We start from the raw sequence: 15059 nt of genomic DNA, 5'->3' as shown, positions 1-15059 counted from the left end.
TTCGAACCGATCCCAAAAATTGGAGAGTTCGGGACCAACACAGTACCTAAATAAACCCTGTTTTAGTTAATCAGATTTAAAAGAGAAAATTAATTCAATTTATATTTATTTGTTTACGACGAAATTAATATACATTAGAAATTTTAGACATTGAAAATATTTGTTGGCAGTTCACAACGGAGTCCTGGTTCCATCCCTGATGTATGGGAGCGAAGTATGGACTTGGAAAAACAGGGATGAAAGTAGGCTGAATGCTGTCAAAATGCGATCTTTCGGGTGAATGTATGGTAAAACTATGTACGATAGATGCACAAATGTTGAGATCCGTACATTATGTAAGGCTGAGACAAGCATTATCGACAAAATCAAGAAGGGAGCTCTGCGCTGGTTTGGACATGTAGAACAAATGGACAGCGAGAGAACGGCTAAGAATATTTATAATGCGAATGTTGATGGATGCAGAAAAAGAGAAAGACATGGCATGACCAAATCCACCAAATACTTAAAGATGGACATGTCAAAAGTCGGAATAATCAGCGCGCGTGCATAAGAAGATGTATGAATGTAGAGGAAGCGAGATCTGTATGCAAAGATAGAGTGTTGTGGCGTTCTATCCTCTCTGACTATCCTTACAGGGAAACGGCGTGATGGTTTGTTTTATTTTGAAAACATTTGCCTTTACATTAAAAAAAAAAATTGTTTCTGCCATAAGTTTTGTCTATGGTTTTGTGTTTGAAGTTTGAACTTGAACTTAGCCGTTCGTTTTCCACTTTCTCAACAAATTGTGTTTTCTATGGTTTAGGTTAAATTTTGTGTCAGACGGGCGTTCGTAGTTTACATTTATTATACATAATAAAATCAGTTTTTTCAGTTACCTGATTGCCAAATAGTATCACGTTAAAAGTATGGCTTTTAATTTTGGAACACCGAGTACGTCAACGCCATCTCTGGGATTCGGTAGCGCGGCAAAACGTGAGTAAAATATTTTTGTTGTCTAGGTTATAATTTCGTTAAATTTTATTTACCTTGTGTATTTCTCTCACTACAATCCATTTAAACTATTAAGCACTACATGATTAATCGTATATACGCATTATTTTATATTAAAATACCCTACGAAATTAAAGACTGATCATTTTGCTTTCATCTAACAGACGATTGAGAAACGCTACAATTCCATGCAGTTCCCTGTTCAACATTACAATAGAGATTAGATGAAGAAAACAAGAAGGCTCTTGTTAATCGTGTTGATTTGTGTTTTATGTCACATAGTAATGCTTAGCTTTCGTTTTATTGAAAATAAATAATCTTTCGTTTCGAACGTTTTTCTGGATTAAAATGCCGTGTGTCAATAAGTCAGTTTTTTTTATAGTTAACGAGCTGAACCCGGCAATGCTTTGCTATTGCCAGATTTGAGTATATACTCGTATGTAGATTAAATGAACAAGATCAAAAAAATATGGAATGAAGTTAATATTAACACAGATGAAGAACATTTTCGAGAAGGTGATATAGAATAGGCATCTACAGGGCTTATGACCTGTTGTTGTCTGGTTTAAGTGGCCACTTTACACACTGTGTAACATTCACCATTCTGCCCATGTTCAAACATCCACATTTCCTCAACTCTTCTATCTGTTGACTCTTGTGAAGTAAAGGAGCTAAAACCTTAATAATAAGTATGTTAGATATAATAGATACTTTTGATAGAGCAAATGGGGCGAAAAAGTGATGTCACAGGTAAAAAACAAAGTGAGGATTATTAAAATATGTATTATTTATTTATTTTACATGGATTTTTTCTCCTATATGAACGCCTCACAGGCACAGGCATTCCTTTACATTCTTTATTCTACACTACTATTTATAATAGTTGGTATCTAAATAATATACAGGGTGTTCTTTAAACCCTGTCACATCCGAAACCACAATGATCAGTATGGGCAAGAAGACATATTAGCATATTTAAAAAAATATTTAGATCCAAGATTTTTTTTAAAAATAAAATATTTAAAAAAATAAATGGTTGCTAACTTCTGCGGGGAAGAAGTGAGGGGAGCGTGGCGCAGTATCAGACTTCCCCCTCCTTGTTTCTCCCCTGCAAAAGTAAGCAAATATTTGCCCTTTTGAAATTTTATTCGTTCTAAAAAAATAATTTATGTCTTCTTGCTCATACTGATCATCGTGGTTTCGGATGTGACAGGGTTTAATAAACACCCTGTATATTATACAATCATTTTAATTTGTTAAATAATGTAAACAAAGTTGGGGACCTATAATGTTACGGTGTTAATATTGGATGGGAAATTGAATTTCGGAAGCTATATCGATAGTCAACAATATTTTGAGTTTGTCCAAATTTTTGTAGACAGGGGCTGGATTCAGCTCCCTGGGGATCTGTTAACATGAACATATTACAACAGAGATGAAGAACATTTTCGAGAAAGTAATATAGAAGTCTAGGCATCTACAGGGCTCATGACTTGTCATTGGCTGGTTTAAGTGGCCACTTTACACACTGTAACATTCACCACTCTGCCCATGTTTGAACATCCACATTTGCTCAACTCTTCCATCTGTTGACTTTTGTGAAGTAAAAGAGCTGAAACCTTTATCACGTGGGTGAGATTCATCCGGCTGAACCAAATCACCTACTAGGCAACGCCTGAAAACAATTTTCCAATTTTTATACTTCTTCTTTTACCAGGTAGTAATTTAACAATGTTTGATTATGTCCAAATGCTTGCAGACTGGCTGGATTTCCTCTCTAGGGAGTTGTTCATAATGTGGATGTTCAAACATGGGCAGAATGGTGAATTTTACACAGTGTGTAAAGTGGCCACTTAAACCAGCCAATGACAGGTCATAAGCCCTGTAAATGCCTAGACTTCCATATTCCCTTCTCAAAATATTTTTTTCCCTCTCTGTTGAAATAAATTTAAATACTCTTAAATTAACTTACCTACAACCATTACTCATTGTAATGATGTAATTCCATCGAGAATTGTCAATAAATAATTTAAATAAAATATTACTCGTTGGATTAAACTTTGTATATTTAAGGGATATAAAATTTACTTTTAAATTTTCCAGAAAGAACCATTACATGTATTATATATTTATTAAAAATAAAAAATATGCATGGATATAAAAAGGGTCGATTCTTAGAAGTCTCCTTAAAATTATCATATTGTTCAAAACTTTTTAATCATACGAGATCAGCAATAATCAAAGAATAAATTAATTGTAATTCTTCGACAATACCTAGGTACATAAGTAAATAGATTTTTACCTGAAGCATAACTATAAAACTATATAAGTTTCAATTTATCTAATTTATTTTGTGATCTGTTGACGCGACCTGTTGAATTTTAAGACTGTACATGGACATATGGACAGAGAATCATAAAATCACAATGGAAAAATGTGACATTTGCTGTTTTTAAATTAAAGTCTTCCCAGTCATTATTTAATTGCCTTAGTTTCTGATTTCTTCTTCTGCACGGGCGTATCTTCCTCGCACAAGTTGGCCTGGCTCTGCCCGGCGGGGGTCTTGTCACCCAGCTTGTGGGAGCCGTAGCTCTTGCCCACCACGCTGACCCCGAGGCTGGTCTTCCTGGCGTTCTTGTGGCGGATGTAGAGGAACAGGGCCACAGAGGCGATAACCACTAAAACGGCCAGGATAATGACAAGTATCAAGTAGGGGGCGTTCTTGGAGCCGGAGTCGTGGTCCACGTGACCCTCGTGGATGCTGTGGAAGCCGGCTCCCTCTTCCCTCCAAATGAAATTGCGAACTGTTGTCGAAATAGTATCTGTAATGGAAAATATCTTTTTATAATATTTTCTGTGTTTGGGCAGAGGAACAAATTTTTTTAAAAGAAAATATAAAAAAAACAAATGGTTGTGTACTTCTACGGGAGAGAAGCGAGAGGGGCGCCACCGCGCGGTTGACGGTATATCAGACTCCCCCCTCCTCGTTTCTCCCCTGCAGAAGTAAGCAACCATTTGTTTTTTTTAATATTTTATTTTTGTAAATTATTTTTGTTCTAAAAATGTATTTTAATGTGCCAATATATCTTCTTGTTCATACTGATCATCATGGTTTCGGATGTGACAGGGTTTGAAAGACACCTGTATATAAAACAATCATATGCCCTCACATAAATTACTGTTCTTTTATTATTTTTTTATGTAATGAAGGAGAAATTAAAAGTATACAAATTCTTCAAAATAAGGCAATGAAGATTATACTCAAAAGAAATATCTATTCTAATGTAGAAAGAATGCACAAAGAAACTGGCTTGCTCACAGTAAAGCAGCAAATTAAATATAATTTGGCAATTTTTTTTTATATATATTTGGACCCCTGTATTTAGTAGCCTTACATGTCATGTACAAGGCTAAGGTACTCGGAAAAAAAACATTTTTGTTTGTCTTGGAAATGGGATGTTCGATCACTGATTTTGGTTTATTACCTTTATGAGTCCAATCACCATTGTTGCAATGTTCAAGAACACGTGATAACTACTTTTAACTACAGTGTGGATATCTGTTAAGGATATTCCATCTTTCCTGCATTCTGCTTCAAGATTATGGCGTTGCAAACTGAAAAATGGGCACTGAAATAACAGATGTTCGATACTGTGTGAAGAAATATCATCGCACGGACAATAGTCATCATTCCTTAATTTAAACCTATATAGATAACTTCTCATAGCTCCGTGTCCGGTAAAAATTTGGGTCGTTTCGAAAGTACTTTGGCGATGATGACGGAAGTTTGCTGCATCAGCCAGCGTTGGGAAAAACATTTTAATGATTTTACCTGTAGAAGAAGCGCGGTAATGGCAATTTTTATGCATAGTATAATTAGGGGGATGAATAAAATAAAAACAATAATAAAATTCAACCAACAATGCCGTGCATATGAAACAAGGGATAAAAAAAAAAGATTACCAATGAGGAGAAAAACGGAGTCTCAAAACTCATTGTACAAGGGATTGAAGCTGTACAATGAGTTACCTGAAGAAATAAAGTAGATAGAAAAGATCGAAATATTTAAAATTAATTTGAAAAAATATATTACTGAGAAATTTAGATATTATTTTTTTTTAATGTTATTAAAAGTTTATATTCGTTCTTAAGATGTTATGAACTAACTTAATAAAGCATAAATAAATAAATATTTTATTAAGTTTACAAGACGTAAATCAGCACAATATGTGTGTTCTTTAAAGGGTTGATGAGCCAGTGCCTGCCGTGTACCCTTCATATGCTTTTTTAAGCATATAAAAATAAATATTTGCCATCAATAAATTTTGCAATAAATCTGACTACGTTTAATACTGATTTTTCTCTCTTGATTTGGTGAAGTATTTTAATTGTAATATGTCAAAATTAATGCGTAACAATATTTAAACTTACCGAAAACACTTTCTTTGTACAATTTCGTCGTCAGTTCCGCAATTTCGGTAGTTTTTTCCTCGATCACCTGAACGGCCTCCGTCACTAACGGAATGTTAAAATTCTCCGTGACCGCTTCGCTCACAAATGCGTTTTCAGTTCCGATATTAACACCGACTGCATCACCGGCCGCTCCACTCGCCGATCCGTTGAAGACTCCCATCGCGTTCAGAGCGTCGTCTATGCTTCCGAGGTTGTCTGCGCTGCCCCCCGTGACTGTTTCCGCGAAGATCGTCGTCGGAGTCGTAATATAACTGCTGACGATCTCATTGATTTTGTCAATGATGCTCTCGGTCACAGTCACCGGACTATTGTATGTCGTCATTTGCGCCTCTCCCGGGAAGACAACCGGTGGTGATTTCACACCCGGGTCGTGGTGGTGCTTATTGTAGTGATTGTAGTGGTAAATTGGATCGTAAGGCGCCATTGTTTCGATCCTGCAAGAAATAGTATCCCTTATAATTAAATATTTTATTTTAACTCAAATTAATCTTTAAATACAAACAGAGTATCGTCCAGTTTATTGGTCAGGCAAGTCCAGCAATCGAGATTTATATCATTTATGCAATTTTATTTTGAGTTCTTTATCTGAATTAGGACTCGAAAAGTAATTAAAAAACGCAAAAAAAATCTTACACGACTAGGAAGAATAAAGTTCGGGTTGTGGTCCCGTGGCTAGTGTCTTGGACTCAGGGACTAAAGGTCCGTCGTTCGAATCCCACTCTACCCCAACTTGATTCCATTTTCTAATAGTGAGTTATTTACATCTAGTTGAGAATGGCCCTCAAAATTAAATATTTGTGTAAATCATAAGAACGCAAATATTCCTTTTTTTTAAAAAAAAACTCATATCTGTTTGTGCGTTAGCCATAGGAAAGATTAAGTGGCGAGGAGTCTACAGCAAATGCCGACCTAAGAGTAGATTTTCTTTGACACCCATTTTCCCTAATACAAAGGCCCGATAGGTATCTTGGAGCCATTGTATTCAATGTGTTCGGTGTCTCACTTACTCTGGTTCCTTTATAAATTTCTCTGGTTGTAAATTGAGTTACATGATCGCCTTCTGGGGAACTGGTAACAAGACAGACATAACAAGAATACAAAGACAACAAAATAAAATTCTTAAACTAACATACAACCTACCCTACCTGACCTCTACGACTGAACTGTACAAAAAAACACACCAGTTTGACATAAACTACTTGACTAAAATTGAGACCTTAAAAATTGTGCACAAAATAACACTGGGAAACATACAAGACGACGACATAATATTAGTCAAAAATGCTGACATACATAAATATAACACCAGACAACAAAAACACTATCATATTGAAAAAGCAAAGACAAACACAGGACAGTCAAAAATACTACATAATGGACTTAAACACTACAACGACCTACCTTACTACTTGAAAACTTTTAATGGAGACAAATTTAAAATCAATCTGAAAAAGCACATGATGACTGAACTAACTAGACTAGACGAGACATAAAATGACTAGACAATATTAAATTTCTAATGTAACCCTAACGGGTTTTTAAAATTGTAAATAAATAAATAATAAAAAAATAACTGTATTCTTCGTCCGCCTAGGCACAATCAAATATATTTTTAATATTTTTTATTCAAATTGTGATATTGTGTGAATAAGAGAGGTTTAATACCATATCCTGTATTATGTTGAGGTAAACCATAAAAAAATCTATTTTTAATACTCAATTATGGCCACAAATAATATCAACTGCAGATTCTTATCAATTATTAGTCATGTTTCAATTGCAAAACAGAATTAATGGATTTTTCAAAAGGAGAATCTCATTGAGAAGGGAGTATGGTATTTATACTCTAAGACTTTACTCGCTATGTAACATTCACCATTTTGCCCACGCTTGTAGTTTCACATTTTGTCAGTTTATTAATCTGTTGATTTTAGTTCATGCCCATACAATTTGTCATGTAAATTGAACCAGTAGAGTTAAATTCAATTAAAATTTGAAATGGAAGTTAATTGACAAAAAAAAATTGTATGAAAGGAATCGATAAGCAGGCTTTATCTTTAAAACGAGGGAGGGATATCGCAGCTTTTTTTTCACAAAAATTAAATGTTACCCAAAAGTTGAGCACATTTTACTGAAAAAATAAAAATCTATAATTTCAGAACTTTCAAAATAGCCTTTTAAGTTAACCTTTAAATCCTATAAAAATATACTACAGTCCTTAAAATTTTGCTTGATTAAAATGACAGCTGCCAAACTAATGTCAATAGCGATGGGAAATTACTGATCACTGATCATGTACCGATCAAATCGATTTTATCAGTTTTTTCACGCAAACATGAAACTCCGTTTCCCAAAATTGATATAAAAATGCAAATACAAGCCTATTATAGTGTGTTTAATACAATTATTCACCAAAAAATAAGCCATTTATACTTTTTTGTGAACATTATCAAATGAATTATTTTTTTATTCAATCAATTTGTCCCATCTTTAACGTTTTTGCAAAATGATGTAACCTTGAAAGAATGTCGTTAATAATTAGGTTTATTTTAGTTTTTTTTTGGTTTTAAAGCTGATTTTATATATTTATGTTGGTTTATATGTCAAGCAATGTAAAAAAATAAATTAACACACCAAATACGAATGATTTTTCGTGTGTCGATATAAATCACTCCTTAGACGTCACTACAAAGTTATGTCGTCACCTTTTCTGACAATTGTCATTCTAATCAAGCTGTATTTTAAGGACCAAAAGTATAGTTTTGTAGATAATTGAATGAAAATCATTATTAAGATTCACTGTTTTCTCCTAGCTCAAACCGTTTTAGTGAAGAATTAAAAAACAGTCTACAGCGTCCAAAGGGGGCATTGGGCGCTGAAGGCCTTCATTGTAAAGCTATGGCTTCCGTATCTTTAAATTGTAATCGCCCCTTAAGACTGATGCCCGAAGCGTAAACTGGTCACTTTGCCTCACCTTCCACGCAGCAAAAATGATCCAGCTAAGCCGCAATCGGAGTACCGACACAGTGTGTGAATAGGAAAAATAATAAAAACAAAGAAATCGTGATTACTAAACGTTGTTAAATATTTGTATATAACCAATTACCGACTTTTCTATGTCTACCGGTTTCGAGACGTACCCATCTCTTCGTCAGGACGTTCATCAATTAAACCAACATGCAAAACCATAGTTGTTGCACAAAAATATAAAACCAACACTACATGCATTTTAATAAGCACATGCACTGATAGGACAAACATGCACTGATTAAATTATGAAAATATTCTGTTGTTTGAGAAATAAATTTAAAAAGTAGAGGGGTTGGAGGGAGGGGTTAAGCTTAATAGGTTTAATAGGGTGACCATTACAGTGGAACATCGTATAAAGGACTATATTGAAAGTTTGTTTGATTCTTTCAAAGGAACATTATTTTTTAAAGCTTTCCTAATGTGAAATATTTCCATATTATTTACTTTTAACCCTTTATTATTTGTATGTAAGATTTTAACTCCTGTATTTTTATCAAAGTCACGATTTAAATTGATTAGGTGATTTGCGAATTCAGAGAAATTATTATTGTGAAGACACCTCATATGTTCTTTAACACGAATATCAAAATTTCTTGATGCTCTTCCAACGTAAACTGAAGGACAAGAATTGCATTTTGATTGATGGGTACGTCTCGAAACCGGTAGACATAGAAAAGTCGGTAAGTGATTATATACAAATATTTAATAACATTTAGTAAAATGTTTGACCACGAAGTAAATGCTTTAAATATTAAGAATCATACTTACTTTGAAACAATATTTAATCCTCCTTTCACTCTGACAGCTAAACTACAACTGACTGGCTTGTAATGTTGCGCTAATCATTATACCAAGACGATATCCTTGTGGTTTTTCCCTCACGGGCGTTAGTGACCACGACATCCTTCCTGGTACCCCCCAGTACTAGAGTGACTATATATGTTTACTGGAGGATTTCCCTCTTGGTCTGACGATGACCAAATTTAGTTGTAGTCTGTTTTGTCACTCAATTGCAATGCGTGCATCATCGAAATGGTTTTTATATTTTTATTTATTTAAATTTACTTATAAACTAACATGCGATCCCGGTCAATGATCATAAAGATGAAGGCCATATGTTGCTGACGTATTCTGCATTTCTTTGGATACATAGCGGGACGTGACCCAGAAAATCTGGAGAAATTAATAATCTCCAGGTGAAAACGACGTCACGGGCGACCCTATATGGAGCTGTGGAGAGGGCGCGGAGCCGTGAAGGGTGGAGACGCATCGTCGATGGAATGGCCGGAGAGAGTACCGATGATCACGACCCTCGGAACTGAGGAACGACAGAGAAGAAGAAAGGTGTATACCGCCAGAGACATCATCAATGTATCAATTCAATATCATCAATGTATAAATCTGTAAATATATTATTAGTTAGGGCTCTACTTTGGTACAACTTAATCTGTCAGCATGTGTCGCACTCTGAGTATAAACACAAATTGCTACATGAATACAACACCAGGGCCTCGACTATGATGGGAAGATAAAGCCTTGACGGTACAGTTAAAGGTAAATTCTCTCTAGCGGTTACGAAGATACACTACCGACCCCCCACATCGATATGAAACAAGGGGAAGCGTACATCACGGTACACATATCTACGCACTGAAATGACAGATCCAGTATGACGTCATAGTTGAAGATAAAAAGTCTCCCAACCGACTACTAAGATACACTACCGACCGAATATCCCCCACCATCAAGTTTTGATGTAAGTACATCGGTTTATACCAACGGGTCTAGAATCCCTCGATACGTTTATCTACGCATTAAAAGTGACAAAAATTTTGCTCCACCGAGCAATTTTTCCTTTAATTAAGATTTACTTAAATTTTTTATTGTTTTGAGGTTGGCACTTTTTTTTTTAAAGCCTTTTCAAAATATAAGTAAATTGTGAAGTCGAATTAAATTCTGACATAACTATCAGTTTCCAAAACGAGTGTCCAGATGCTTAAAATAATCTCACTAGATTCTGCCCTATTAACATATAACAGTATCTAGGCGTAAGAAAGTTGCCACTGTAAAAAATAATTAGTTATTATATTTTTTCCGTTTGTTTTACTATCTTACGGAGTGTATATATCGAGACGTTAAAGGAGACGGCTTTGTTGTCGCTCTGTAGATAAATACAGACGTTCGTTAAGCATATCGTCTTGACAAGTGTCTTTTAAAAATCATGTCCAAGCGAGCATTTTTTTGCTTGAATTGGGGTTTATTGGAGTTTATAATCGGTTTGAAGCGGGCACTTTCTATCATTAATTTGTGTTACATCGTAAATTTTTTTCTGAATAAAAGCTTGCTTACAATTCAGCGCGACTTTAATTTTAAGATTATTGTGTAAATATTTAAAAAAAATAGCAGGTGAATTGAACTAACTGTCAATTTAATGTAATTTAAAAAAATAAATTAATTAGTATATTTTAACTTAAACTCATTGCTTGTTTTGCATTCCCGCATTTCATTATTTTGGATAATTCATATAGCGCCATTTTTTTCAAAATCACCTCAAGGTCGCTGTACAATAAACATCGCAACACTTCTTGCAGCTACAGAGCGCATAGGCGGTCGGGATTCTAGTTCTCCATTTTCAATCATGTCAAATTTCAAGAGTCTCAAGGTGCATTTACTATGGATGAATTTTTTCGTGCATATAATCCAGTGTTTATTGATTGACTGCAGCCAGTGTGTTTATGCGTGCTTGAATTATATTCCTCGAATCAATCTATGTTTACATGTAATCAAAACAGGATGTCCTGTGACCACACTGATTACTGTGCTTTTAAGAAAAAATAAGTTCCTTGTCCCACCAATATTGACAACATTAAATTTTCAGGATGTGATTGGAATGCTATGTAGGATATTTTTATAAAAGTAACTAGCTTTATGCTGGAACAATTTTAATATATTTATTCATACAAAGATGCATACTACAAAAAAATAATAACGTATCTCTAACTCTGTGAGGCCAAGAGCCCTGTGTTGAGTTCTAATAAAAAATATTGTCTTGTCAATTTAATTTTTAATACCTTTCTGTATACGTAATTAATATACTTACTGTATATGTTTGTGCATGTTTTATATGTGCGTTCGTGTGTGTGCGTGGATGACTCGGAGTGTACATTCTGTATTTTTATTTATTTTAATTTATAACCTCCATGGAAAACGCAAATGTTAACAATTATTCTTTTCTCACTTGAAATTCTTATTTATTTATTTTTTTGTCACTTTTAATGTTTATATCTTTTGCATAATTTATGAAAACTTAATTGGTCTTTTTATGTTAAAAAATTGTTGTTTTTAATACTTATTACGTATGACTGTATGTTTTCTGAATAAAATAAAATAAATAAATACTTCAGAATACATGCATTATGCATATATTTGGTCTTAAGAAATATCGTCATGGTCGTAGAACAGTGTCGGATGTGCAAAAAATGCCACATTAATTTTCTTTTATACTATTTGTTTTTGAAAAGGTTTTATAAAGGCTTTGTTATTCCAGATTTAAAAAAAGTTTTATACAAACTAACCCAAGTATCATAGGATATACTCTTGCAGTTATCAAGTTGTGACGTATTATTATTATTATTAATAATACACTCGCAGCTGTTAAGCTGATGCGTGTATATCGAGTGTACATAGTTATTATACATTGCTGTGTGCGTCTAGTTAACATTCACAGAACTAGCACCGATCACTTTCTCGGGAAGCCATTCCATTTCTCCACGACTCGGTTTGTCAGGAAGTTCTTCCCGGGGTTGGATGAGAAGGAGGTAGTGTTGAGTTTCAATGAATGACCTCTGAGACAGCGGTTTTCATTCATAGTGAACATTGATTTCAGCTTGGGTACATTATATTGCTCAGTTAAGATTTTGAATGTTTCAATGGAGTCACCACACTACCTCCGCTCCTTTAAGCGATCCTCATATGATTGATTGAAAAAGAATTAGACAAAAAAAATTCAACAAACATCTACATAATTTTGTCAATAAAAAATAAAATTCAAAATGTCGTTTTTTTCAATACCCATTTACATTTTCCCTCCATTTAAGTTTTTTTTTTCAGTCCCTTAAAAGTCGTAAAATAGGGGTTTCACTTTATTATTTACAGATACATTTCCATACATACATGCTTCACAAAATACAGTAAAATAAATAACATACATTAAAACAAATAGCAGACGTGGATGACAAATGACATTGTATAATTATCATAATTTAACAAGTCTCGCATCTTTTGGTCGTTTGACAAAATAATGTACCAGCTTTTAATCAAAATCGTAAAATGTATTCACATCCATTTTTAGTGTGATAATTATTGCATGTATTACATACTTTTCTCAGAAACATGTTGGAGTTTTTTCAAATATTAAATGTATTATTAATGTTAACAATTCTTATAGACTTTTTGTGTCCTCGGGATTTGTATTATGAAAAGAATATTGTAATCCTCTGAGGAGTCAAATAACCATAGACAGTGGAATGTTTTTCCCTGATAATTATATCCTTGTGCTCTCTATGGGTGTGCGTCTCAAATTTATTTGCAAGGAGCTTATAACTTTCCATTTAAAAAAAATAAAAAAGTCTAAATGACATTAAATTTACCACGCTGCCTCCGCTCTTCCAGTGAACTTAACCCGAGCTCCCTTAAGCGCTCCTCGTACGATTTATTTCTTAGAGAAACTACCATTTTAGTTGCTCTTCTCTGGACTTTCTCCGACAACTCTGTCTTTTTTTAAATAGGGACTCCAGAGTTGGTAGGCATACTCCAGGAGTGGACGAACATATGTTTTATAAATTTTAAGAAACAAATCTTGGGTGATATGAGCGAATGTTTTCCTTATTAAGTATAAGAGGGAATTAAGTGTAATTTCGATAATATGTGATTCCCATTTAAGATCGCAAGTTATCACAACTCTGAGATCTTTTTGTGACATTACTGCTTGCACTTGATTTCCATACATACATACCACGGTATATACAGGTTGGCCGGAGAAGTGACGTCCAAGGGAAAAATGTAGGTGCCTCATGTTAAGGGGTATTCGAATCACCCCCATGTATGTTCCGCGATATTGCATAGTTTTCGAGTTATGATTTTTTATTATTAATATTCAAAGCATTAACTTTGTGGTCCAACATTTTAATATTATGTTAATAAAATTTGTATAAAACCACTCACCGACCTACCGGTTTCGAGACGTAACAACAACACTACACCAACTTGTCCTGACGAAGAGACGGGTTACGTCTCGAAACCGGTAGGTCGGTGAGTGGTTTTATACAAATTTTATTAACATAATATTAATATATGATTTTTTAAATTGGTTTTTGAAAATTTTCGACCGGATCGGTTTTAATTATTTTTTTTTGTAATTTGTGTAAAGTTTTTTGAAATATATTTTTTGCATCTTATTTAATTTGAATTGTGCTTTTACGCATAAAATAATCAGCTTCGTAACATTAATGGAACCTCCAAAAGTTTTGACCTAAAATTGAGAATTTTCGTTTGAGCGAGTCAGACTTGAATTTTCAACTTTGAATTAAAAATCTAAAAAGGCAATTTCATTATTTTTGGAAAACTTTGAAAACTGCTCTAGACTCTCAGCTTTCATGATAATACAAAAAAATTATAACTTAATAGGCTATTATTCGCTGAAATCAGCCATCAAAGATACTGAGGCGGAAAATTCCTAAGATAGTCATTTGGTTAAAAAAAATAATTATTGCATTTTTTATAGTTCCCGAGGATAATTATGATAGAAAGTGTGTAAAGTAACAAAAAATAATAACGTTCCTTTGTTCTTCATGTCTTCATAGCGTGAATGTACTGCAGGACGTTGCTCTTATTTTAATGTACAATACTGTTAGTCTTGCAGAATATGTTGTATTGTATTCAATATAAAATTATGAACTCATCAGTCATCGGTCGTTGGTCTTTATTTCACGTGAGATTATTGCATGTGTGTGTGTGCCATCAATCAAAGGACTATAAACCCCCACAAGCCCTCCAAATGTGTTCTACTCTATACTAAATTCTATTTTACTTTATGGCTCTATTCTAAATTATTTTTTTATGCATTTTTTTCAGCCGCGTTTGGTAATAGTTCCTTCTCCTTCGGTTCCAATGCGGCCGCTTCAGCTGCTCCGACTGGCTTCACTGGCTTCGGCACCGCTCCGGGCGCCGCCAACACTGGGTTTGGTGCCCCGACAGTTTCCAGCGCAGGTAATAATTTTGTAACATGTGACTTTTTGTCGATACATTTATTGAATGATGATTAAATTTTAAATCAGGATAATAACCCTTTTTGACCATGTGTTTATTAAAATACAGGTAAACATCGTTTTATGACGGGGTTCCGATCCGATAGACAGCGGCGTAAAAAAAATCGGCTTAAATGAACACATAAACACGTAAACTCTCCTATCGTGAACACATTGATAATACTCGTATTGTAAACAAATCTCTCAAACTTCTCGGTTTTATCAATAGAGTGACGGCGGACAAAAATATTAATACCATCA

General features: G+C 34.1%; 2 protein-coding genes across 2 annotated transcripts in view; one reads left to right on the top strand and one right to left on the bottom strand.

Moving 5' to 3' along the window:
* The first annotated feature begins 793 nt into the window (after positions 1-793).
* Nup54 (nuclear pore complex protein Nup54) overlaps positions 794-15059 on the top strand; it is a 34003-nt gene continuing 19737 nt past the window's right edge. Inside the window, exons 1-2 of the mRNA XM_088224947.1 lie at positions 794-972; positions 14626-14760. Of these exons, the coding sequence (XP_088081073.1) occupies positions 906-972; positions 14626-14760 (202 nt within the window). The 5' untranslated portion in view covers positions 794-905. The remainder of the gene's footprint in view (positions 973-14625; positions 14761-15059) is intronic.
* LOC148285456 (uncharacterized) lies at positions 3103-9399 on the bottom strand. Its single transcript, XM_088225062.1, has 3 exons — positions 9262-9399; positions 5422-5897; positions 3103-3812 (listed from the first exon to the last, which is right to left on the bottom strand). The coding sequence occupies exons 2-3, from the start codon at positions 5885-5887 to the stop codon at positions 3466-3468; spliced, it is 813 nt and encodes a 270-aa protein (XP_088081188.1). The 5' UTR covers positions 5888-5897; positions 9262-9399; the 3' UTR covers positions 3103-3465.

Source organism: Micrasema longulum, unplaced genomic scaffold, assembly GCF_059751315.1.
Source record: "Micrasema longulum isolate JH-2025_06_02 unplaced genomic scaffold, ASM5975131v1 h1tg000034l, whole genome shotgun sequence".
NCBI classification, from domain to species: domain Eukaryota; kingdom Metazoa; phylum Arthropoda; class Insecta; order Trichoptera; family Brachycentridae; genus Micrasema; species Micrasema longulum.
The sequence above is the reverse complement of the archived record's forward strand: the minus strand, read 5'-3'. Positions and strand labels throughout refer to the sequence as shown.

Coding starts and splice junctions, on each gene's coding strand:
- LOC148285456 (XM_088225062.1), bottom strand. CDS start 5,887: ATGGCGCCTTACGATCCAATTTACCACTACAATCACTACAATAAGCAC. Junction 3,813..5,421: donor GTACAAAGAAAGTGTTTTCG/GTAAGTTTAAAT, acceptor TTTCCATTACAG/ATACTATTTCGACAACAGTT.